This window comes from Halichoeres trimaculatus, unplaced genomic scaffold, assembly GCF_033239565.1.
Source record: "Halichoeres trimaculatus isolate MK-OKI-2021-1 unplaced genomic scaffold, fHalTri1.1 fHalTri1_scaffold_12, whole genome shotgun sequence".
In the NCBI taxonomy this organism is placed as follows: Eukaryota; Metazoa; Chordata; class Actinopteri; order Labriformes; family Labridae; genus Halichoeres; species Halichoeres trimaculatus.
Window position 1 is genome coordinate 13,937,249 of NW_027437190.1, and position 26,673 is coordinate 13,963,921.

Consider the following 26,673-nt stretch of genomic DNA (forward strand, 5'->3'; position numbering starts at 1 on the left):
CACGTGTGTGGGAAATTACACTTATTTAATATCATTAGATATAAAAGTATATTTTTTTCAGGATTAATTAAAAATGAAGCCCCTTTAAATCTTTTTCAAAACTTTTACCAACATCTGAGACATCACAGTAAACATGCCTAACACACTGTAAATTTAGGCTGTATTTACTTTAGTGGAGATTATATGCGCATGCACGTGCGCGTGAACATGACTGTTAATGTGCTTCAGCTTTAAGAGGATTGAGCATGATATTAGTGCTGTATTAAATTGACTTATGCTGTCTGGGGATCCTCGCAAGGGGAGCTGATACCAGTGGGGGATGTATGGTGTGTGCGTGAGACAGGCTGTTTTTTTCTGTACCCTGTGTCATAAAAGTGTGCGTGCATTTGTGGCCCGAGAGGCGGAGGAGAAACGTGTGTGTGTGTGTGTGTGTGTGTGTGTGTGTGTGTGTGTGTGTGTTCTTTTCTTTTTTTTGGGGGGGGGGTAACATTGAAAAATAGACTGCAGATGGTGGCTGCATACGTATCTGACAAAGGGAGGACTCAAAGCTTTCTACTTTTACACCAGGAGAGGAAGAGGAGGTCGAATAGTTGATGGGAAAAAAAACTTCAGTCGCAGTGATGCCTGATGTGCTGCGATTCGGCCACAATATTGGAGGAATGCGCTTTTGTCGCTCGCAGGGGGTGGAGTTAGAAAGTGAACGAGTGCTGCCTACCAAACAGAGAGAGGAGGAGAAGGAGGAGAGGAAGAGAGTGGAGAGAGACGGGTGGGCAGGCTGCTCACCGTAAGCGATGGTCCTCGGATAGAGTCTTGGAAGAGCTCGTGAAGCTGGCTGGTTGAATTGTTGCAGCGGTTATTGATCCCGGCGTGCTTTGCGACCCTCGGATCTCTGAAAGGAAAGACAAACTGCAGCATCACGTACTGCAAGACAAGTTGAAAAACGGGAGGACTTGCTTTTTATTCCCTATTTTAACATTTTTATCTACTATTAATTTTCTCTCACTGAGGCTGTTCACGCAGCAGAGAGCAACTCTTTCCCATCGGAGAGGACCCGTTCATGCACAGAGGAAGAGCGACCTCCCTCGTGGACCCGTTACCGGCCCCCTGCACCCCTCTGGCGGGCTCACGCGCAGCAGTTCCCGGTGAGAGGAGAGGACTTCCAGAGAGCCCCTTGTTTGAAGCCCCAGGATTTGTGTGGGAGGTAGCAAGGGAGGGTGAGGGGTACGCAGTTTGTGGTTTATGGGGGGAAGCGGGGTCCACGGTAACTTAACCCCACAATAGACTTCTGAGTTTTACAACACTTGTTAACCACAGAGAGTCGCACAGTCTTTGAACGTATTCATTGTTTGTGTGCAGGCTTGAAGCTTTTCTTCCCCTCTCTCCCGTGTGTCTGTTAGGCATTTGCTGGGATGTTTGAGTCGCGTTGTTTGGTGGGGTGAAGGGACCGAGAGAGTGGCCGGAAAGAGAGAGACCCCGAGGGACGGAGGGCCGAGAAAGGAGCCGGGAGCATGGCTCTGGTGGTGCTGTCTCTCTGGGCGCTAACGAGTCTCACCTGGGCGGACCTGAGCCAGGTGTCAGCCAACAGGCACTCCGTGTACTGGAACAGCTCCAACATACAGTAAGACCCCCACTCCTCATGTGTATCAGAGTGTGAGTGTGTGTGTGGATGTGCCTTTTCCTTTGATCTCTCTATTCTCCACCTGTTAAAGGAGATGAAAATGCCCCTCAGTCCTTCAGCTTGGACTCTGAGGTGGAAACAAGAGTTTATTGATTGTTTGGTGCAGTTTAAGCTTAACTTGGTTGCATTTTTGGTGTATTTCACTCTCTTGAGGGTAAGAAATTATTGAGATCCACAAAAACTATTTAAAAAAGGCCTCTCATGTTTCTCCGTAGGGTAATGCTATTTTTGAGTGTGCCCTGTCAGACCCCTACTGTGCAGTCAAGGTGGCTTCAAACCATCTTTTCAACACCTCCACCAGCTCAGCTAGCAGGACGTATTTAGTCTCTGGTCTTCAGTCAAACATCAATCCATGCATCTTGCTATATTTGAATACTTTCCTCCTTTCTCTTCTTTTTTCCTTTACCCATGTAGCGTGGAGGATCAGAAAGAGATGGAATAGAGAATCACATGTGATTCTTCTCTGTCCTCCTCTCTGGCTCTCTCCCTGTCATGTAACTGGCCCCTCTCAGTCTTTCTCTGTCTTCTCCTCTATCTGGTTCAATTAGGAGCACTTCTTCATCCTGACCCCATTGTGTTGGAGCAGTGTCACTATTCAATCTCTCCTCTGCACTCCCTCTCCAGCTTGCTCTCTTCTTCTATCCCTCTCTAACCCCCTTTCTTGTTTACACTCAGTCTATTGGCCTTTTTGTTATCCTCCTAATCCCTCACTTCTCGTCCCTATCTTGATTCAAGTGAGAAACGCTTTTTTCCTCTTCTGTTTTATGTTTTTTCCTCTGTCTTTTTAATACTGTCCTCTAACTCCATGGCTTCTGCTGGATCAGGAGTGGAGTGTCTGTCTGCAGCAGCACACTGTAGGCTTCCTACAATTCACAGAAAAATCCTCTTCAGTTAATGTTTTGTTGGTTGGGTTTCAGAATCGCCTAAACCACCCATCCGCTTTTAATTTGTTAAATTCACAGACGCTGTCTTTTCTGTTCCAAATGTGGTATAAAAGCGTTAAAATTTGGGACTGAATAACAAACGTGGAATGAAATATTTACTCATTAGAAATCCTTCATTTCAGTAGTCTCACCTTCAGTCCACAGCATTTTGATAATTTAGAAAAGTCAGTAAAAAATGCACTAATCATCCTACGTTGGAGACTATGTAGTACCCAAGCGCGCATGTCACACTCTTACACACACCTTCCTATTTTCTCTCCATCTTGCAGTGAATCCTCTCTGCTTTATTCCAGGTACCAGGGGCTCCTCAAAACAGCTCAGTTTGTGGTGTTTACTTCTCCAGCACAATTTAGTGGTCCCCTAAGATGTGCAGTCTGATATAAAGCGGCACAGGTTTTACGACTGCGTTTATTAAAGACGTAAACAATCCGAAAAGTCAGAAACGGTACTGTTATTTTCACAGGAGGAGAATCGATGATTCGTTTGCCGACAGCGATTTTAGTTTACGGCATGAAATAAAACTATGAAAGGCAAGTGGATATACCCCCCGTAACAGAATAAGCAGACATGATGTAAAATTATAGAAGCCGAAAACATCACGTTATTAGATGCTGTACAATACTGTAAACAATAAAAGTTTTCCTGAATGTGAGAAAATCATTTCCACACACTGAGGGAAACTAATACAGCATGCACATTTACAGCTAATGCACTTTAGCTCTAATATTTCTACAACTCTCACTGTGGACGGCGCTGATTTTCAATTCTGTACTTTTTCGCTATGTAATAATTCAATAATAAATGCTAATAAAATTCCACCTTGGGTTTTCATATCAGAGACAGAAGTGGATTTAGATAAAATGTGGATAAAGCGCTCGAGGGCATGAAAGGAAAGGAGAGGGGTGAACTTGTGCTCCTCCGTACAATTAACTTAACACTGCATGAGCAGTTTCAACCTGTTCTTTAGTGAGTAATTTATCAGCGGTTATTATATATACATTTAGATGTTTGCTGTTTAGTAAGGAAGGAAAAAGCTGCTATTAGTTTTTCAGACAGCAGTGGGAGGACTGTAGAAGACACAAGCAGACTAACCTTTAACCTGATTGTTCAGGACCTCAGTGCTGCACAGTCCTGCTCTGTCTCCTTCTCTCTTCACATGTTCAGTGCCAGCAATTTTTTTTTCTGATCCCAGCGGCAGAATATTCTGAGCCCCTGCAGTGTGAGTCTCAGTGTGTGTGTGTGTCTTTTATAAAAGACTGTGGTTAATTAAAGAACACTGGATCTCAGTGGACATGCCTCATCCCTGATCCTCTCCCTCTCTGTCTTCCTCTTTCTCCCTGCACACCGACACAATGACAGCGTATGAGCTGTGAGAGGGGATAACTTTTTCATTCAGCCTACTTATTGAATTAGGAGACAAAGAGGCCATGGACAGTGGCTCACAAAAGACAGATACACTGTAGGATAACCTGGCTAATCAACTCTTTGAAACCCCTTTTCATACTTTTCTTCACCACCACGTGATCCCGTTTTAACCATTTTTTTTAATCACCACACTCAACACCACACCACCGCATTCGACATCACTAGGATTGGCTGGCGTGTGGCTAGCCGTTGGCAATCTGCGTCTCTGGAGTTTCTGTAACTCGCAGTGCAGTGTGGGGGTTTAGAGGGCCAATAATAAGCTGTAGTATAGCTGTCAGTTTGAGTGGTAAACACATTGTAAAGCCTCGGGACCCTGCAGTTTCTCAACCAGCGTCTGACCCCGAGCAACTCATCAACAACGAGAGACAGGCTGAAACCGTTACCATGGATTAACTGCTTCACATACACACATACGCATGCATGATTGCTGTGTATGTGTCTATGCTAGCATGCTTGTGTACATGTGTGATTGTTGCTGCACACACACTCACACGTCCATGCTGTGTACTTTTTTTAACTTCATAAGATAGATCATTTCCTGTGTTCGCGTCCTGCACAAAGGCTTCTGCCTTTGCCCATCAGTCACTTGCCACTGATATCCCTGGGCATGAATGTGTGTTTAACAGTTTGTGTGAGTGTGAGAAAATGATTGTTAGTGTGTGTTTGCCCTGCTACAGATGTCTCTGCCTATCGATGGGTGACCATAACAAAACAGAATCCATCAGTCCGTTAAATCACACATTATCTTCCACCACCTGGCAATTAACCACCCCTGTGAGTGTGTGCGTGCACGAGTGCATACGTGCGTGTATGTGTGTATGCATGTAATCTAATAACGCGGCTGTAAACCGGTTTGCATAATGGATATCTGCTGATATCTCTTAATTTATCAGCTGTATATTTTTCCAGGCGATTTAGCTGCGCATAAACAAATGCATAAGCATTTCTAGACTGTAGAATGTGTGTTTGCATATATTTGTGAATGTGTGTGGGTAGCAGTGACATTGTCACCTCGATGCATGCCACTGGAATGAAGCCAGCTATCGCAAGCAGAATTTGCTCCTCATATAAATGCACATGCGTACGTGAGGTAATCGATGCTGAGGTGGAACTTGTTTCATATTCATCCGGCTCGTCAGAGTGTGCAGAGACACGTCACGCAGGGCGGGAGAGAAATAATGCAAGGCTGAGAGAAGAGAGAGAAAGAGAGAAGGTGAGACAGTGAAGCACTACTTGATGTGTTAGAGGAGAGGAGAAGTCAGGAATTTATATGTGTTGAATTATAACAGAGCACAGGGAGGAGGGTTATCATAACAATGATGATAATGCTCGGCCAATGCCCTGATCCATGCTCTGAGCTCTTACTTTAGACAACATAACACAGACTGAGTTTGTGTGTGTGAGTGTGTGTGTGTGTGAGACAGAGGGAAAGGGAGAGGGGGAAACACAGATGCAGTCGAGAGGATTAAACAGGCCAATCAACCACCCCCTCGACAGCAACACAAACCTATCTGTCTCCCAGCCCCACTTAGGACAACAACATTTACATTTATGAATATGTGCACAATGGAGAGCATTACTCACTCACTATCACAAGACACAGGGCCTGCCTGTGTGAGTGTGTGCGCCCGTGTGTGTGGATACAACCCATCTATCATAGGTGTTTGCCCTACCGCTTCATAGGTTTAATACAAGCACATGTAAACGCTCACACACAGACTCAGTGATCATCATAGCAGCCGAACAGACACACACTGTTCATTAGCGGTGAATAATACGGCCACATAGCTAACAGGTGAGCGGACGCTGCTTTATGGAGCCATGTGTGGGTGTTGGAGTGTGTGTGGCGCGCAGAGGCTTGCACGGAGACGTCATTAATTAAAAGCAATAGGGAACACCTGTGTGATGGATGACTTCTGTTTGCATAATAAGATCCATTGCCCCCTTTCACAGACACACACACATACACACACACACACACACACACAAATTTTATCCGGGTACATTTTTCTGATTGGACAGCTATTGTCTGCCAGCTGAGAGGAGCAATAAGAGACGTGTACAAGAAAGGAGCAAAAGAAATGAATTATTTTGCGTCCTCCATCTTTTTTTTTTCTCTTTGAGGATGAGCTAGATTTCAGAAGAGCGCTCCCACCTCTTTCTTTGCCTCTCATCCTCCAATTGCCTGATGGGAAAGCACTCTTGGGGTGGAGATATTTTGGGAGCTCTGTAGTTTAATGCGAATGTTGTGAGACTCTGTCAAATTAACTTGGACTGAATCTTTCCAGTGTTAGAAAATGCGCCGGCTTTCTTTGAGCCCTGGTTTTCCTTCACCTCAGCTCACCTCTCCCAGGATTTCTTTTTTCTTTCCCTCTCACAGCTCTACTTTGAGGTTTTGACCAAAGCTAACTCAAACACTACCCCTTGCAGGTCCTTTAAATTTACACATATACACATTAAAAACTTAGACTCATCCTGAGGAAAAGACGGGCCTGAAATATCGAGCTGACTGTGTCATTCCACATCTTTTAATCGGCTCTTTCATTTCCTCAGACGCTGTCTCACCGACATGATCGACTAATCTGAGGCATTGCTGTGAAAATAGACTGTTGATGTTTAGAGTTAGAGCTTGCTCAGTCTTGAATCCATTGCTAACTGACCGCTGTAATGGTCTGAATGAAACGGGAGCAGGCTTTATGAGCCCAAATGATATAAATTGGCCAAGACCAAGCTGAAACAAAGTCAGAGAAAGTTGAGAAACTCTGATACAAAATAGGGACATTGAGTGTGTAAATGGCTGGTTTGGACTGGCATTGATTTAAGTGACTGTGGATTCCAAGCAGTGGTTAGCAGAGATGCTCTGCTGATTGGAGAAGGAGAGAAAGTGCTAGAAATGTCTCCTAATGGTTGCCCAGAACAAACACTACTTTTATCTCAGATTGTGATGAAGGCAAGGAAAGACTGTCTTTGTTTCTAAAAGGAGGAAATGGTCCAAGTAACTATTTGAATGTTTAATCAGAGCTATTATAGCATTCATCTGAATGAAAAGTGCTGAAATGCCAATGGCAGCATTGGAAATGCTTCCACTGAAATTCAGTGTACCTTACTTGTCCATGCACATACTACACTGTAATTCATAACTCCTTAAAACATCAATAACAAACAACAGGAGTGTATTATCAGAAGGGAAACAAAACATTAATTGAAGCAAGTAAAACATCAGGCATCAGGGATTTTTCACGATTAACACATTTTATATCGTACTTTATTTAATGTAATTTCTGTTTCATATGTATGTATGAAAAATTGCCTACTCTTCCACTCACTAACAGTCACAAGCATGTGTTTGGGAACCTATACATGGTACCTTTTGACTTTACATGAATAGGTACTCGGTAATACAGAGTTCGGTTGATACCTATAAAAGTACCTAGTTACCCATCCCTATGCACGATGAGATGTGACATGATCAAGGGGCAACATCTGGTTAGTAGAAATGAAGCCTATTGCGGAAGTGCTAAAAGTCGCTGTTCATCGAGAATCCGCTTGAGGCTGGCTGCAGAAAGACTGGAAGTCACGTAGACACCCAGCCATAAAAACGGACTTTTACGGCATTAAAAAACATATTTACAGCCTGATTCAAAAAAACAGCTTGGGTCTAAAAGGCCGATTTAACTTTTGTCACACACTGTATGGTGGGTGAATTTTCTTCTATCTGCATTTTAGAAGTTATTAGGATCGTTTGATTTTCCAATCAGAGGCACAGGTCAGGTCACATGACTGCCGGGCGCTATATAGCAAATGTGGCAGCGTCCGCCGATTGGCTTCATTTTACGGTTTCAGGAGCAGGCAGGTGACGTCGCAGATGCTTCGTCCATGTTTTATACAGTCTATGGACATGATGTGTTGCGCCATGTGATGCAATCACATACTGTCATGTGATACAACATGTTTTTCTTGCATTACATGCATTTAGCTGTCCCAAGAGTCATGAAAAGAAGCTGGTGCAACCCCTCCAGCATCAAGAGATACAAAACAGAGGGCAATGCCACTGGAAGTCACAAAATCAGTTAAAAAGTACATCTTTGTATAGACCGAACACTGGAACTGGAAAATCAAAAAAACAAACAAACAGTAAATGCATCTCTGTTGGTCTTTCCCCGATGTTGAGGATATATACTTAGAAGTCAACCTCTGGGGAGATTGTGTTGAAGTGGTGGGCAGCAGTAAGAACTACACATGAATACTGCCTTAAACTGACTTCTCAGTCAATGCTCCATGTCTTCTACTTCCTCCTCTATATTCTGGTACAGATTTTAGGAGTGTAAGCATATGGAGCCTCTGAACCATTTTAATTTATGGGTAACACTGACTTGTGTGACAACCTGAGTGTGTGTTTTTGGTCTGGTGAACACACCACGGTAATTTTATGAGTGCACATCGAACACTTTCTGTGCGAAGCTCTTTTAATTGAGACAGACAGTTAAAATAATAACGTAGGTGATATTTTGACACTGCTGTCAGCCTGTTTTAATGCTCTGCGCACGTCTGTGTCATTTGGCTGAAACTTCAAGGATAATGCATGCAGAGCTGATGTGTGTTGATAATGTGATATGGATTTATTTGAAATCTGTCCTTATCAATGCTGAGACCAGTATTTATATGATTCATGACACTGACAGATGTCTGAAAACCACATGCAAAGAGTTCTTATTTTTTCATCATGTCTTGAGGCAAGAAAGTGAGGTGTGTGGATTATGAGGCTCAGACACTTTATTATACTGATGTATTCCTTTGTTTTCAGTCAGGCTTGAATGGCCTGTTTCAATGCAGCGTCATGTCCTGGACAAAGATCAGCAACGGAAAATGAAAAACCTGAACCTAGAAACTTTCTCAGAAGATATTTTAGAATGCTGTTGTTTTTTGAAATCACAACTTCTGTATTTGTTAGTTCCACATCTGCTGAAGTGTGCACGCATGTTTATCATATCGTTTACCACCTGCTGGGAATCACAGCAGCTTAGAGCAGCTGCTGCTCAGCTAAATCCTGAGGCAGACAGACAGAATGAGTTTCTCAGTTTATAAAACTGGTTTCATCCTGATGCCTTAAAGGACGGCCATCCACACACTGTGGAGTGTTGGGTCAGTAAGGGCTGGTGCCTATTTAGAGATGCTTGATAAATTCGTTGCCAGGTTTGGTTCATGTGTGGAGTTCCCCACAGTGTGTGTGGGTGTTTTACTTCACAACAGTTTCCAACCACACGCAGTCAGTTATTAAATTGGCCTTGTTTCTAACAAACACCTTTTTAGAAGAAAGAAAACCAACCCTTGAAAACCAATCCTATTAATTTACCTTAATCTTAGATCTGGTGTGTTTTGCACTATTTCTGCTATCCTGGAACAAAGTCAGGGATGCTTATAGTTAAAGCTGTACAAATACAACATCTGACTCAACCTTAGAAATAAAGGAAAGTGTATATATTGTTGTTTGTCTTCTGGACAAAGTTTTTTCCTGAAGTTAAAAGAAATAATTTATATCATCTTTATGTAGAGTCTCCTCCAAAGGCAGTGGGATATCTTAAATTGTCCTTTTTCAGAACCGAGAAAGTTGTTTTACAAAATATGACATTTGTTGCGTTGCTTTTGTTTGTTCGTCTTTTAAGTTCTGGTTAGTGTTTGATGACAAAATTAAGTTGTTATAGCGATAAAACCCCAAACTAATGCCAAGTGATGGGTGTAATCGGTGTTGATATTCAGTGGTACCAATTTTCAGTACTTTTGTGTGTGTTTGTGTGGTAGTAAATATTAATTTGTTTTGATAATAAACTGTCAAAGTTTTTGAATTTATCTTATTTATTTCTCACTATGTAAACTTTTAATGCTGTATTCATGTCCACCATGGAAACTCACCTTCTCTTCTACTCCCTCACAGTCACAAGGATGCGTTTAGGTACCAAAACATGGTACAGTTTGATTTACATGAAATGGCATGCAGTACTACAGACATGATTCAGTTGGTACCTGCAAAAGTACCTAATTCAGTACCCATGTCTATGATTTTTTTCTTATTAAGTAATAATTTTTGTCTGTATTGATAGAACATCTGAAAAGAGACAGGAAATTTAACGAGTGGTGAGTTGAGGAAGACATGCAACAAAGGGTCATAGCTCTAAGTTGAACCGTCCAAGCTACTCGTCCAAACAGTGCTCTCAATGGAGACGTTTCTAGCTTAAATCCCAAAGAAGCAACTGCTGCATGAAAATGATGAGTTATGGCATTAACTCTATTGATTTGTCTCAAATTGATGATAAGCTAAGCTTTGTCCTTCAGCTTTTTCTGACAGGGTGTGTCTATGTCGCCCAATTAGTGTTATTTCCAAAAACCAAACAAGGATAGACCCAAACCTGAATTCTCGCCAAGTGCACATGTGTGTGAAAACGTGCTGAGCTCTAAAGGTGCCAATTCTTTTTTTGTCACTACCCTCAGGTTGGTAACAGCTGCTGCTTCATGTTTCTTTGATCACGGTGACTCTGCTCTGGCAACAGAAACTCAGGAAAGCTATCTTCTGATGGACAATATTCTATTTTCTGAAGCCTTTCTATTAAACCCCTCTGTCCCTCTCCTGCTCCAGCCATCATGTTGGTTTTCCACACCTCTCTTTACTCTCCAGTGTCTCACTCCACTTTTTTTGACATGATTTATGAGGTGTCATTGTTTGAAAGAGTACATTTACGGCAATAAACAGGCTATCTGTTCATTTCCTCTGCCACTGATACTGAAAATGAGCTTTTCAGTGGGTCTGAGTGGTTTTACACTGTTAACTGTATAAAATCATGGATGACAGCTCTCTATCTTTGTGAAACAAATGAAGCCAAAATACAGCAATGATTGCTGCTGACATTTTGTCACACTGGTGACTTATTTCTGTGCCAAAAAGCATCTTTCTTAGTCAATATTGTTCACTTACAGATGCACATTGTATTGATTTTAGCTAAAGGACAAATCTGCCTCGTATCATGCTTATTTTATGTTTGGTTGAACTAAGACACCCAGGAGCTTTTTACATACACACAAATACATCAGTGTTAGCATTTACACCAGTGATTTCAGGCTGTTTGGTGGTCCGTGATCACTGTTTTGCATAAACCAGAGGTTACCCCAGGACAGAGTCTGTTTAATAAAATGTAGAGGCAAGGAACAGAACCGTAGAGCTCACAAATTAACTTAAGTAGCGACAGTAAAGTGACACTAAAAAGATCTTTTCAGGGTAGTTTGGATCTTAAAGATAAATTTTCACCACAGTAACAAGAGCAGCTGTGTCAGAGCCTTGCTGTGTTTGTGCTGATTTAAGTTAAAGTGCCGCCATCTGAGGCGAATGAATAGCTTTTTTCCCCCCTCTGACAGCCAAATTACTGAATGACCGTCTCCCCTCGTTATCTGTAGATTTTAGGGCAAAAATGTTGGGTGTAACATGAATTTATCTTCCCACCCATGTGTTAAATTTGAACAAATTGTCCACAGAGAACAGATCCCGCAGCGATGGGCCGGAGGCGGTGCACAAAACCTCCCAAACATACACACAGTCAAATGCACACTCACTGGATGTTGTTGATATTAACGTTATTCTCTGAGCTGATGCCTCCTAAGCTCCAGCAGTGTAATCAGGTGCCAATAACAAGGCTGTGATGTTTACAAGCTGTTTCAAAGCCCCTTATGCCTCGGTGTTTGTGCGTGCTACTAAATGTTGGTAAGTGTGTGTAAGAGTGTGTGATATCTACTCTACTCCTCTCTACAGCTCTTGGGGCTTTGGTGGGGGTGGGGGGTGCTAATAATGCAGAGTGTCATCTCTCGCACACACACACCAGATGCTCATTTGGTATGTTTGTGATGTGGTTAATGGTAGCAGCGTAGTGGCAATCTGAGGCCATATGCTGAGCCTGATCACAACAGAGCTGAGCGGCCGAGCATTAATAAACTCTACAGACATGACAATTAGGAATCCTCAACATTAGGACAATACAGTCGCACTTGAGAACGGCGCTGCTTTTATCCAACTCACACCAGGAATCAACTGTCAAAATAGTGTGTGTTGTGTGTGCTCACTGAGCGAAACGGTGCTAATTGATGAGCTTTGGCTATGAATGTTGTTTTCAGGTCATCAAGATGTAAACATCCTACTATCCAGGTTGTGAGTCTGCTGTAGGTTTGTATGATATGATAAAAATATGTGAAATTAAATCTTTTAATATTCAATAACACACAAATGAACTAATGTTTAAAGCTCCAGTGAGGAGTTTTTAGCTGGTTTTAAACAGACTAAAATTACTTCTACTGAATCTCATGGACAAGAGCGATAGCATCAAGATCAACTGTTTCTATTAGGGGTGCACGATCACAAATTTCTGGCAGATCACTGATCTTTAAAAAAGCCCTGACCTGCCGATACCGATTTTTTTTTTTTTTTTTCATTTTTTATAACTGACAGCATATACCTTCAATGTTTCAATCTTATTTTATTGAACATCATTGAACAATACCTGTGAAATAATACAATCTTTATGTTTTGACTTAAACAACCAATAAAGTGTCCTAAGTTTTAGGTCTCAGAGCAAAAAGCAACAATAGCTGGCTGTCAGACCTTCCTGGAGGAGCAGTTTCATACATAAAGATGAGCCGATCACCAATCACCGATCACCCAAAATTAAGGAAATTGACACCAATTGATCAGTGTATGTCAAGTTACTATGCACCTCTGGTATTTTATATCACTTTCAAAGTTAAAGTACTAAACTTTCTGTCGTCCCTGAATACAGAATATTAAAAATAATAGCGCCAGGTAATCCGAGGGTAGCTGTTAGCTAGCTTAATCCTCAGATACCAGCATCAAAACAGTGTGAACAGATGTTCTTTATACCTTTGCCGTCATCCATCATGTGATTTATACACAAACTGAAAAGGTCTGTCCATGCAAAATAGGGCTGGGGCAAAAAACCTCTAGGATTTCTGAGTTGCCGATACAATTAAGATTACAATTTTGCAATGTTTAATTTTTTTTGCAGTTTTTAGTTTACATTTTTAACAACAGACCAAAGTAAGATGATGATGATGATGATGATGATGATGATGATGATGATGATTACGATGTCTATCAGGAGCCATATTTTCCCCAAAAAATGCACATAAAATGCGAGAATTTATGTTAAGAATCAATTTAGTGGGTCCAACATTACGTTACTATAGTCAGAGAAAAAACATTTCACCCTCTGCTGGAGAAGAGCAGAAACTTTACTCCAACCCAGCTTATCAACAGTTACCAAAATGACGGATTTTAATTTGAAAAAAAATATTGCAATTCAAAAAATCCTTAAAAATTATCCCTATGATACTCATCTGAATTGATTTTTTCTTCCGCCCCTAAATGAAAAAAATAACTTCCAATGTTTATCACAGCCACAGACTTTATGATGTGTTTTGCGAAAGCTTGTCTTATAATAACGATGAAATTGAAATTTATTGTGCGGGGGTCTCCTTCTGCAGCGAGCATCACTCCAAGAGATTTTCATAAAAAGCAATCAGGGGAGATATGAGTAAGTCTTGATTATGAAGGTTTGATTAAGCAGAAAAGAGGAAAGGTAGGCTCCTCACTCCACCAAACGGCAGAGGACTCAGAGTTATGCTCATTCTATCCACAGAGAGAGCGCGCGGCGGAGAGAGGGAGAGTCTTTAATTGAGGTTTTATCCATTTAAGCTGTCACTAAGAGGCCAACTCTGAAACCTTTTAACCACTCTCCTCTCAGTAATGACACAAATCAGAGAGGAAATGTGTTTGTGGCGTTAGGAGTGTATGTGAGCGTGGGCGCGCGTGTACCCGCGCGTGTTAGCGCTCGTGAAGCAGGAGGGTAATTATGCGGAAATTGGGAAATGGCTAAGTGAATTATGACCTTGTTTCAGCAGAAGGCTTTAATCAGCCCCAGCCAGGCCACGAAGGGAGGCAGAAAATGTTCGCTTCACAAGCACTCTGCTCCTGATGGCCACAGCAACCAGTCAGTAAAACTGTCAGCCAGTCTGATGTGTCAGGGCAAACCAGTCACTCCACCAATAATTCATACATTATTGCTTCTCCTTGTGTTCTGTATCTACGTGGAAGGTGTAAACGTACGAATGTGTGGGTGGGTAAAAACTCAAAATCATAAATAATCATAAAACTGACTTTAGTGCAGGTTTTGGAATGGAAAGATTGAGGGCAGCAACTGGTCATTATTTTTGTTATCAATTCATTTCAGATTATTTTCTCAATTAATTGATTAATTGTTTGGTCAAGTCGTTTCTGGGGATGAGTGGAAATTGCCAATCACGTCTCTCCAAGCCCATGGTGACCTCATCAAATTGTTTAATTGCTTTTATCAAACCAAGAGCTCTAAAATATGAAGTGAACAATGATAAAGAAAAAAAAGACAAAAGTTGAAAATTTTAGTTTTTAAAAAGCTTTAACAAGAGATTGTTTGCTAGACAGAGACTCAAACAAATCCCACTGAGGGGAAAATTCAGCTGATTCATTTCTGAAATTGCTTCCTGCTTAAGGATGATTGAGTTTTTGTTTGTGCTGTGTTATTCAAATAATACATACACAATGTTTAAGCTGATAGCTTAATGCTAACGTGTGAGACAAAATCAGGTTGATGCCTGAATGTATTTGTAAAGATGTGAAGACTTTGATTCCAGCCCTGCCCTGTGTGCTGTGTCAATGAGTGCAGCTCATTCAGCTTGTAGAGACAAGATCAAACCCTGCCAACTGTTCGCTCATGGAGGTCTGTTTGCTGCAGGAAGCTTCACGTCTGATGGCCCGAGTGCCCACAAATCATCGGGTTAATTATTAGCTAAGAGGAGTTACTTTTGTCTCTACGGTCCGTGCTGGGGGATTTATGTTCATGCATTTACATAAGTGCACACATTTACGTTAATGGCAAGGGCATAAATTGTCTCACAACCCCACTTAGCCTGGTCTAACGGGCGGTGTTGGGAAAGCTACTTTAAAAGCTGCAAGCTACCAATTACTTCAAACTGGGAGGAGCTGGACTTCATCAAAGCTACCTGAGGGCCAAACCAGATACAGCTAGAGAATAGCAGCTCTGCAGAAAAAAAAGTATGAGGTACAAATATAAGACAATGTCTTATTAAACCGTATTTGTTTCTAATAGTAGTTTGTAAGTTAGTGAACGTCTCAGGATAGAAGTTCTTATAATATTTAAATAAACAGCAACAATCAATTCTTCTGACTGCTCTGTTGTTTGGGCATGTCCTCACAGCCGCTTGGACAAAAAAAAAAGAGAATGGTGTACTGATTAGAAGAGATTCACCACTGCACAGAGGCAATGGGAAATTTTCTTTAAAAAAATCCTTTCAAGTTGAAAATTGTTTGTAGCTTCAGATGTTAGTCAAACATTAAAGAGCAAAAAAAATTACAACATAAAAATGGTTGTCTTTCAACTACAAGAAGTATCTGCAAAATTCTGTTACAGTAGTGATAAAATAAAGCATCAAGCTAGCTTATTTACAACACGGCTAACAGTAGAGCTGAAAGAGAAAACGTGAAAATAAAAGAGTTTTTCAGCCTGAAGGATGAAAAACGACTCATAGTGTGATGCTGTTGGACGATGTTAGGGAAACTTGGCAAACAGGTGCACGGTGTAGAGACTGATGCTTGTCCAATCTGTCAGATTGTCTCAAACCAGCCGTGTTAAAAACACTCTACTACTACTGTGACTATTTTTTAATCTGGCCCTCATACTCTTGTTTATCCATGAGTTTGTCTGTATGTGTGTGTGTGTTTGTGTGTTTCTGGAGAGTGGGAGCATGCTTTCTCATATCTCGTGCTGTTCAGATGTGTGTACCATCAGCTGCACCGCTGTGTGTCTCATCTCAAAATCTCTCCATGGGTTCTGGTCTGGCTGTCTATTTCTGTCAGTATTGGATCGATGGTGTCCTACAGACACTGCACTCCTCTCCTGGATGTTTCAGCCTGCTCCTCTCCTTCTCTCCCTCTCCCTCTGGCTTGCTCTTTGGTGTGCTGTGTATCTGTTGCTCTCCTCTGCTCTTCCTCCCTCTGCCTCTCCATCGCTTCTGTTGGCTCAGCTTCTCATCATCACTTCTACTTCCACTTCTCATTGTCCTCCCCTGCATCACCTTACTGCTATCCAGTCTTTTCTCAGATTAGGCCATGCGCTCTCACTATGCGTGTGTGTGTGTATGTGTGTGTGTGTGTGTGTGTGTGTGTGTGTGTGTGTGTGTGTGTGTGTGTGGGCAGGTATACTATTCTTTGCAAGGGATTCCTACTTTGGCTCACACCTTGGCTTGCTCCTGTGATGCTGAATTCAGATATGACGTGTCAGTCATTGGTGTATTGGAGGTTTATGTGCTTGAATGTGTAACGTGTGTGTGTGGGTGTGTGTGTGTGTGCCTTTGCGCACATGTTTCAGAGAATTTCAAGACATAATTTCCAGTATCTATAAACAACTTGGAGCAAAATGCCTCATAGTAGTTGGTTCTTTCTGGTTGGATCTGAGGTCTTCATGCTTATCTCCACTCTGTAAATTGTTGGAAGTTTTAATAGAAGTTTTCTTTGTGCAAAAAAGGAAGCTATTTCAAGAAAATATCTTGTGCTGCATTGTAAGAGATTTTTTTTTCAAAACATAAAAATAAATCGATATTTTTAATTGAGTAATTAGGAAATATTGATCCATGACAGCTTTTGTTTAAGGTGGCAACTCTTGCGTCATTGTAACTGCTTGTTAAAATATGTTGATTCATTATTAATTTGATTTATAAAAACTAGAAAAAAATGTTAACTTTTAGGATGTGATCCAGTCTTTTAAATGTTGGAGTGTATCTGTTCTGATCAGAGCAGCTGGAGAAAAAGACCAAATTTGAGCCGTCACTGTGAATTCCATTGAATTACGATGGCACATAATAATTTATTGAGATGTTGTTGATCATGAAACAAAAATTAAAGAGCGCTCATTTAAATATAAATCAAACACCAAGTCTGATCATGTTGAATATTTTTCTGAAAATTTTATTCATCAACATTTGAATTTTTCTCACCTGTTGCTCTGCGCTTTGTTTCAGACTCCCATCAGAGAAAATCAGTCGCTCAAACAAGACTTGTGTTTGATTTTTTTGTTTGACTGCACTGAAAAATGAGAAATTTGGAGGATTTTTTTCTCATATCATAAAACTATGGGTATGAGACCAAGTTTTGTGCTCATCCTTTGTGCATCAAAACAAGTTTACGGTATAACTCTGCATGGGCATGCTGCACTGTGTTGCAGTGGTTGGCCCTGTTGCCTCACAGCAAGAAGGTTTCAGGTTTGATTCCTCTGCTGTGCAGGTGCCTGACTGTTAGCAGCTTGCATGTTCTCCAGGTGTACTCCGACTTCCCTCAGTGTCCCACAGTCCAAAACTGTGCTCACAAGGTTGATTGGTCTCTCTAATGGCCTGTAGGTGTGATCATGTGCATGATTGTTTGCCTCCATGTTAGTCCTGTGATGAGGCTAATGACCTGTTAAAGGTGTACTGTTTATAGCTGTGCAAAGATAATGCACAGATGAATTCAAAGTACCTGAAACAGACAACCTGAAGTTCATTTAAATATTAAATGTAAGTGATATTTACAACTTTAATTTTTTTTTAATTTTTAGCAAGAGTGTGTTTGGCTGATGGTTAACCCAAAAAGCAGAGGATGATTTCGCAGAAATGTTGACAGTTTATCTCAGAACTTAAGAATTATGGGTTGAAAAATCTGATGCACCCAGTTGTATTGAAATTTTCAGTTTTTCTTTTTTATTTATTTATTCAGTGTGGAAAGCATACATGGAAAACCCCACAGGAAACAAAAGAACATCGAATTTGTCTTATGAACAAAATTAAAGACCCCACAAATCAAGTGATTCCCTCACAGCTTTGCAATAATCCAATACTCCAGTAAAACAGCCCAGTAATTAATTTGCCAGCAGATGGAGATTGACGAATCTCCATCGACTCCCAGGATGCATTGATTCATCCAACATTATCTCATCTGTGAGTCTGAGTGTGCGCTTGTTTTTGACCTTTGGCACACAATTTGGTAATATTTTCTCATGTGCACACGCATCAGCATGTAGGGCAGCTGCGTCTTTGTGTGTCTGTGTGTGCACACTTTGCACAGGATCAATGGTTGTCAATGGAGGGAGACAGAACGAGGGTGGCTGAGAGCTGGGGAAGCTGGCTGGCCTCAGCGCTAACACCCACGCTGTCTGTAGGCTCTGCTCTCTGCTCCTACGCTCCGAGGAGCAGGAATGTGCCGTAGTAAGAGCGCATATGAATGAGTATTTACTATCCCAGCCAGCGTCTGTAAAGTCCAGGATTGGTGCTGGAGGAGGATACTTCCACTGTCTTTATCTCCTGTGCAGGAGCAGGGGGGGTAAAAATCACATATATGGGGATGGAGGGGCGAGAGAGGGGGAGTTGTAATGAATGTACTGCAGTTAAAAAGAATTCTGTGTCACTTCCCGGGAGAGGGAGAAATAAAGGTGGTGGGTGGGGGAAGGGAGGAGGTGTGGGAGGAGATGTTGTGAAATAGGATGTGTTGTGTTGATGGAGCAGGAGTTCTTCTCAGCCAGGCAAACTCTCCTCCCATCCTTGAATGAGTGCAAATGTGTGTGTATATGAGTGTGTTTGAGTGTGTGTGTGGTGCAAAAATAAAAAATAGAGTGAAAAAAGGCATGTGAATGCCCCACAGCCTACAAGCATACCACCCACACACATTACCCACATGTATTGGGCCCATACATATGCATACTCTTGACTCGCCACCTCCTACCTCTCTCTCCATTTCTCCCCCGAATGTTTTCCCTCTTTTATACAGACACACCCCAACAATCCCTCACACACACACACACACACATACACAGGGATGCATGCAGGGAAAACTCGTTTCACAGGGACAATCTCTGTCATTACCTCCCCCAGATTCCTCAAGGGAGAACATTGTTATTTTCTCCCAGCTATGATCAAATAAAAGTAAAAAAAGAATTCACACACACACTCACACACACACAAACACACACACACACACACACACACACACACACACACACACACACACACACACACACACGATTCACTCCTATGTTTGCTAGCCCGTGATTGAATAAAACGGAATGATGACACCAGTCCACCCACACCCTGTGTGTGTTGTAAATTGTCGCTCACACCACGGGCTGAGTGATTTTTTTCCCCCTGGAGGTGAATGGTAAATCCCAGCATATGTATTGCATCACGAGGTGCAATTTTCTACAGTATCAGCTCAGATAATCAAAGGCTGCCAAGATAGGAGCAGATAGGAAGAGGGAGGCCTGTTTAACTCTGTATCAGCCGTATCTGTTGGCTTTTGTTGCTGATGGAGAGGAGAGGGGGAAAAAAAGACGGAAAGAGAGCGCACAACAAGAAAGAGCAGACGGAAGAAAAAAATCATTGATGGAGGGCGGAGGGGAAAGAGGGGAGGGCAGCAAAGAATAGAGGAAGGAGGGCCCTGCGGAACAGTACTGCCAAAACCGAGGTCAATTGTGATGAAAATGGCCGTTCACATGACCACAATAGCGGCTGAGTGACAGCACTAAAGCGGCATGGACGGGCTTATCCTGATCACTCAGGGCCTTGACTGGGGAAATCACAATGCCCCTGAGATCTGTCCTTTTTGGGCTTGGAGGATCACAGAGCGCCCACGGTCCCAAGCTTTGGCCCTGAAACGGCCCTGACATTAGCATGTCAATGCCACCCCGGCTACTTCGCCAAGGAGCAGGGCGGCTTGTGATAGTGCCTCCCGGTTAGCGTCGCCCTGTGTCTTCACACAGCCATTCAGCGGGGAGTCAATGCTAACTCAATGCTAAGTGTGAATGGGAAGAAGTGTAAGCTCAGTCCTGTAGTGTGAACCCCATGTCTGGCGGTTCATTCAGGCTGGTGTTTCTGTGCATATACCAGACTCTCTGAGCCTCTTTCTTTTCATGTCTCTGCACTGTACATTGTGTCTGTCATCTCTTTAAGTTGCTCTCAAATATATCTATGAGAGTGCATGTAAAAACCTAAGGAAGTTTGATGCCAAAAAGCAGAAATATTAAAAGCTAGAAATGAAAGCCTGCTTTTCAGTGTCCATTCTGAATACTAATCATTTCTGATCGTTTTATTCCAGCCAATTTTTTCTACTACTACTTGACAAAATCTGGCATTTCAGTCATTCTGAGACATTTGGCCCCTTTTATTGGATGGAGAAGGACTATCTCAAGAAGTCCTCTGATTAAAAGAGGCATTTGAAAAAGATGGAAATTTGAACATCTACAAGTCTTTGTCAACTGGGAAAAAGATTCACTGATAAATCTTATTTTAGAAACTTAAAGCCTCTGAGCGATTTGCAGTATTAATATGTTTTTAGCAGTTGTCTAGCATCCAGGATGAGCTCTGATGAGCTGCGAGTCCTCATGAAACTCAGGAAAATAAGTTATTATACATTTAGTTTCACTCTGGCTACACTGTGAGATTTTTGTATCTTGAGTTATATAAATTGAGCTATTTTGTACCTGTGATCGAGGGCTGAGCGATTGTGGCAAAAGTCAAAATCATGATTGATTGATCTTTTTACGTTCTACTTCTTTGTCTACATTTTGGTTTATGCACTATTATCCCACCCTCAACTCAGCTTATTCTGGAAATAGTTTTATAATTTTAAAACATGTTACTGAAACGATGAACAGTTAAGGGTTATTTTTTCTTAAACACTGGAGTTGAAAACATACATCAGCTAGAATGGAAGACCTCCTGAGTCCTGCTGAATTCAGCCACAGTCCAATAGCAATGGCATTGTCTTTGTGTGTTGATCAAGCTATGCTTAGTCAGTTCTCGGTCTGATTAAGCTCATAGTCTGATTTTTAAAGTTGCATGTAAACGTACGAGTGTAGCAGACTGGATGGCCAGAGATGCAGAGTCTCCGTCAGTGCAGAGGCTGCGGAGATGTTTCCTCACAGCGTTTCCCTGAGGTTTACATCCTTTGGGGGGTAGGGTGGGTTAAGCACAGGAGAGCGAGTGTTGCATCTTCACAAAGAAGGCGGGAGATGTTTCTTGTGGTGGTTTTCCCAGCTCTCTATCCACTATACGGAATGGGCTTGTCTGTTTGTGCAAATGTGTGCACTTGTTTGTATGTCTGTGAATACCTTGGGGTGGAACTTTACCATGTGCGAAACAGCGCAAGGAAAAATGTGAACGTGAGGATGTGCAAATAACATCCTGTCGTGTAAATTAAATGAATATTATAAGGCTATTTAGTCTGTGAAATTTTAAAAAAAGGTATTCCTGATTTATGAAAGAGGTAACTCTAAATGACTTCTGCTGTGATCTGGCCCATATGTAAAATAAAATTAACTCGACTTTTGGGGTGGCCGTCCTCCTAATACAAAGGTAGGGGTTTCACTGTCTTTTTAGTAATTTCTCAGGTATGAATTTAGCGATCTTTTTCCATAAAAATATTCAATAACTCAGCACCATATTTTTTTGACATATAAGTCACTATTGACTGTCGCAGAACCAGCAAAAAGTGTAACTTATAGTTAGGGATGGGTATCGAATTAGGTCGTTTTATAGGTACTGACCAACTTCTGTCAAAAGTACCGAGTAATGATTCACGTAAATTCAAAAGGTACCATGTTTAGGTACATAAATGCATCGTTTTGACTGTGAGGGAGTGGAAGAGTAGGTGATTTTCCATGCTGGACATGAACACAGTGTTGCAAGGTTATATATTGAAGAATAAACGTATTAGATTGAAAAAAAAAAAAAGTTATATTCTATTACTAAACAAATTGATATTTTTTACCACATGAACACAAAAAGTACAGAAAATTGGTACCGTTCAGTACGGATGCTGATTGCCAGGTACCAGGCATCGGTACCGCATCTTTTCAAATGTGAAAGGTACCCAACCCTACTTGTTGTCTGGAAAACATGGTAACCTATTTGTTTTCTTAGGCGTCAGTTTAGGGGGTCCCCCACTTTTTGACAGGGGTCATTTTGTCTGCACACATAAATCCTCGAGTTTTAAGCCATTATAACCTGGTTACTTTCAGTTGCATAGGAAATTGCAATGCTCCTGAATGCACCATCCACACGCCACTGAGAGTGAGATGCTACTGAGAAACACAGTAGAATTCTGCAACGCTAAAAAACAGGCCGTGCTGCTGCTGTAGATTTGCGTCTGAGCCAAGTTTGAAGAGAGCTCCAACTGAGTCCCTTTGCCTCTCATAAAACAAGAAATAAGCCTCTGCTGCAGATGCATTTTCTATAAAACTTAGTAAAAAGTAAAACCAGTCATAGTCATTGTGACCAGCACTTGTCAAAAATCACTTTTGCTAGAAGTTATTGTCTCCTCGAATTTTTAGAACAAACTGACACTGTTGTCCCTTTTTGTCACAGTTTGGAGCAGGCTAATTTTAGCTTGTGTATGGTTTTTGGCTAGCATGAACACTTAAGGCTAAACATTGCAGATCAGAGATTTTAAATTAGAAAGAATCCTGCGGTAAAAGTATTTTTTACTCTGTTTTAACAACATTTTTACCTGGTATGGTTTTAAAAAGCTTCTTTCTTTGCGTCCACAGCTAATACTTGGCATAGATACTGATACTGTTTTAGTAGCAGTATGCATGTGTCTCTTTTATCTCTAACAATCTGGCACAGCTACTCTCAAGTGGAAAACTACCAAAATATAAAGGTTGAGTGTGTTTAAAAAGAAAAATAGTGTAATAAGAGAACCCATTTGAACTTCCTCGTGTTGAGAGGATAATATATCACTTGACACTTGCAATAGATGGCCTTTATATCTTTACAATGCAATTAGAGATATCACTCAGTAAGAGAACAAGCCACAATGCAGTGTTAACCTCATTATTAGACAGCGGGAAGGAAATGGATGATCTCCAGAAGAACGCCCGGTTTTCAAAATGCTGCAGAGGGGACGGAGGGATGGAGAGAGAGGAAGGAAGGAGAAAATCGATGGCTAAAAGTAAAGAATGTGAAAGTAAAAGGGCAATGAAGAGAGGAAGATGAGGAAGACAGGTGAGATATTGGCTGTAGACTTCTTGCTTTGTCACTGGAAATCAGAGCTGCAGGGCAGGACACCGTTTGATTTGGTGCTCTTGTTTTAATCTGTCAGTCACACACACTTACACACACACACAGACACACTTGGACACACACTTGTGGATAGCCTCCAGTTTGTCAGGGAGTATCGGCAGTGAGCTGAGAGGTTATCATGCGTCGTCAGGTGCCAGACCGACTCTTGGTAGCAGGTTTGTCATTTGTAATTAGAGAGTAATGGAGAGCTGGCTTGTTTTTTCTCACCTCCTCCTCCTATTCTGTGTCTGAAGGCTGTCTCTGGGTATCGACAGACAAGTGATGGCACACACAAACACACGCACGCACGCTCACACATAAACGCACTGACACGTTTGATGGGCCAAGTTTGATTCCATTAAGTGGAGTTTGTCAGTTAGTCAGTGAGGTATTGGCTCTGAATGCTGATCGCCAAACAGAGCTGAACAGGATCTAAAGCAGACTGTTCAGACACACAACACTGAGGGTGACTGAGCAGTGGCAGGCCTAACTATGATTATTGTATGTCAGTCACACACACGCACACATACATGCTATCTGGTGTTGTATGGCTATGTGGTCACGGTTCCATGCAGCTCTGAGTTCTTGTCACGGTTAAAAAGGCTTCCTTCTGGAGAGGAGGCGGGGAGCGTGGGGTCTTAAGATGAGGAGGAAGAGGGGAGTACGAGGAGCAGGAGATAATAGGAGAGGACTAACAGTGGGGGAGGAGGGGGGCTAGGATGGACCAAAGTGAAAAGGGGAAGATAGAGGCTGAAGGTGGGTTTTTCTCGGAGTATGAAAGCCTGCGTGCCTCCATTCCTGTGCCATTGATGTATTCTAATGCTAAGTGTGTAAGACTGGGCCTCGACTGGTCTCAGGGAGAGACGGCCCTTTGATAGACACGACCAAGCTCTGGGACCGATCCCTCGCATGCCATTCATATGCATATCTTGCGATGTGTGTGTATGTGTGTGTGTGCATCTACACACTTTTCTCTTGGCCATTTTAGAAACAGTTTTTAGCCATTTGTGCCAGTGGTAGTTTGGTCTGATTTCCATATCAATGAGAGCATGTTTTTGGCTGTTTGGAGCATCGCACATGCTAATCCTAAATTACCCCCTAGGACCAAGCTGGTGGAGGTTTTTATGATGTGGCAGCATATTATTCTCTCTCTGTGTTTGTGTGTGAATTTTCTAGGAGGGTGGCATCTGAGCATAAAGTTTTTCCATTACCAAGACCAAAGGGTTCGGAAGACTAAACGAGGGTTCAGATATTAGTGAGCTCATCAGAAGAGCAGAAATAAACACAAAGGTGTCCTCACAAAAAACAGATACATGGAAAAAAACAATAAAAATAAAGAATATATAAATGAGGAAAACAAAATGAACAGTGTTGTTTCCCTACTATTTTATATACAGGAGGCAGCCCGACCCCCCCTAACGGAGCCTCCCACCTCCCGGGAAGTCGACTTAATCTTATTTTCTATATAGCGCCAGATCATAGCAGAAGTAGTTTAGAGTTACCTCTCTTATAAATCAGGTCTATTCCCAGTTTTTTTTAAATATTTAACAGACTAAATAGCCTTCTGTTATATTTCTAATTTATATTACAGAATGTTATTTGTACATTGTTGGGTTCACATTTCTCCTTGAGACCTTTTGCCCAATATATTTACAGACACACAAACACGTGCTTGCATTTACACCACCACAAGAAACAACAGCGCCTTCTCTGTGAGACAACGCCACCGCCCCCCCAAGGCAGTAAAACAAGGTAAACACTGATTAAAGGACCGTTTACACGACAACGGTTTTGTTGCATTTCAGCCTTGCGCTTACACGGAAACAGCGTTCAGTCAACCTAAAACGCAAACTTTTGAAAATGGCCTCCAGAGTGGGATTTTTCTGAAACCCTGCCGTTGCCGTGTAAACAGTAAACCAGCGTTTTCAGTGGAAACGCTGACGTCACACTCCGCCTCGCGCAAGCATATACAACAGGACGACAGTACAGTTGTTATAATCGTCGGGAACTACCGTGTTGTGCTTGTGTGGCTCAATCTGCTCTATCTGCCGACTGTCTTCATACAAAATGTGCATCTGTTGCTCCACTTTTGCACTTAGTATTCCACAATACACCGGCCCAACTGTACTTCGGTGGAGATCTCCCAAAAGCAGCTTCTGGACAAGACAGTTATAGCACCACCTGCAGGCCTGGCATGCTTACTACAGTGTTTTCAGTCCCTCGGCGTTTGCGTGTAAACGCAGATTTTCTTCACTGTGTTTTTCGCTGCGTTTTTCGCTGCATTTTAGCATTTTCAGATGAAACATCGTCGTGTAAACAGGGCCGAAGAGACTTCTGACTGTGTATCAGAGCACATATTAGAGACAAACAAAAATCGGGATCTAAGTCAATCACAGTGAGATTTGTAGGGCTCGGTCAGGCTGGCCATCCATACTCAAGCTCCCCCCACTGGCCAGTACGACCACACACTCAACACTCCAATATGAACCAGACTTGAGGCACACCCATGGCTCATGAAGCGTCCTTTTACAAGAAGCGTGTTTTATCAGAGTCAGGACGATGGAGAACACGGAGAACACAGAGAACCCTGGTAGACTTTAGTTACGTTTTGGTTTATGTTCAGATGTTTTGGTCCCACACAGCCCTCTTACACCCCTGTTGTTGTCTTTAATGATTGTCCAGAGGAGCGAGCGCAGCGATCATACGTCACAGCTTTTATGTCAAGCCCTTATTGCTTATGCGTCCATGTGCTTGTGCATGAAGTATACTGCACACCTCTGTGAAGTGTGCCAAAACAAACAGCATCCTATCATCATCACTGTTAAACATTTCATGTGTGGCCACAATGTGACCAAAGACATCTGATCATGTCATCGGCAATCTGCATTGGAGGCCAAAGTTCAGCGTCTCAAAGAGGACTTCATCTCACCAGTCTCTCTTGACGGGATGTGTGTGTGTGTGTGTGTGTGTGTGTGTGCACTATGCTGTATGTGATCCCTACATGCTTCATAAGAGATAGAGCGCCGTTGTAGGCACTGCTTTGTTTGCCGTGTGTTCCGGTCCCCAACCGATTATAGCGTGAAATTCCACACACATTGTGAAGCAATAGGGGTATCTCACATGTGGACGGAGACACACAAACGAGGGCGCGCACGCACAATAACTAAACACTAAAGCACTAAAGCGTCGAGTCAGAGAGGCCTGTTAATGACTGTCGGGGGCAAGAAAGAGAAGCGGGGACTGTGGAGGTGTCAAGGCCTTTGTGACGGATGCTGGTTGTAAAATGCCTTGCTCACAGGTTTATTGTTCAGGAAAAAACTAACGATCAGATGGAGCAAGATTGATGCCATTCCTTCTTTTATTTCTCACACACACACACACACACACACACTCACACACTTGGTCTTGATCCCCCTCTGAGCCCTGGGGAGTCTC

General features: G+C 42.1%; 1 protein-coding gene across 1 annotated transcript in view; it reads left to right on the plus strand.

Moving 5' to 3' along the window:
- Positions 1 to 545: 545 nt before the first annotated feature.
- Positions 546 to 26,673, plus strand: part of efna3b (ephrin-A3b) — a 74,940-nt gene continuing 48,812 nt past the window's right edge. The window contains exons 1-2 of the mRNA XM_074684156.1: positions 546 to 1,142; positions 1,398 to 1,618. Of these exons, the coding sequence (XP_074540257.1) occupies positions 1,509 to 1,618 (110 nt within the window). The 5' untranslated portion in view covers positions 546 to 1,142; positions 1,398 to 1,508. The remainder of the gene's footprint in view (positions 1,143 to 1,397; positions 1,619 to 26,673) is intronic.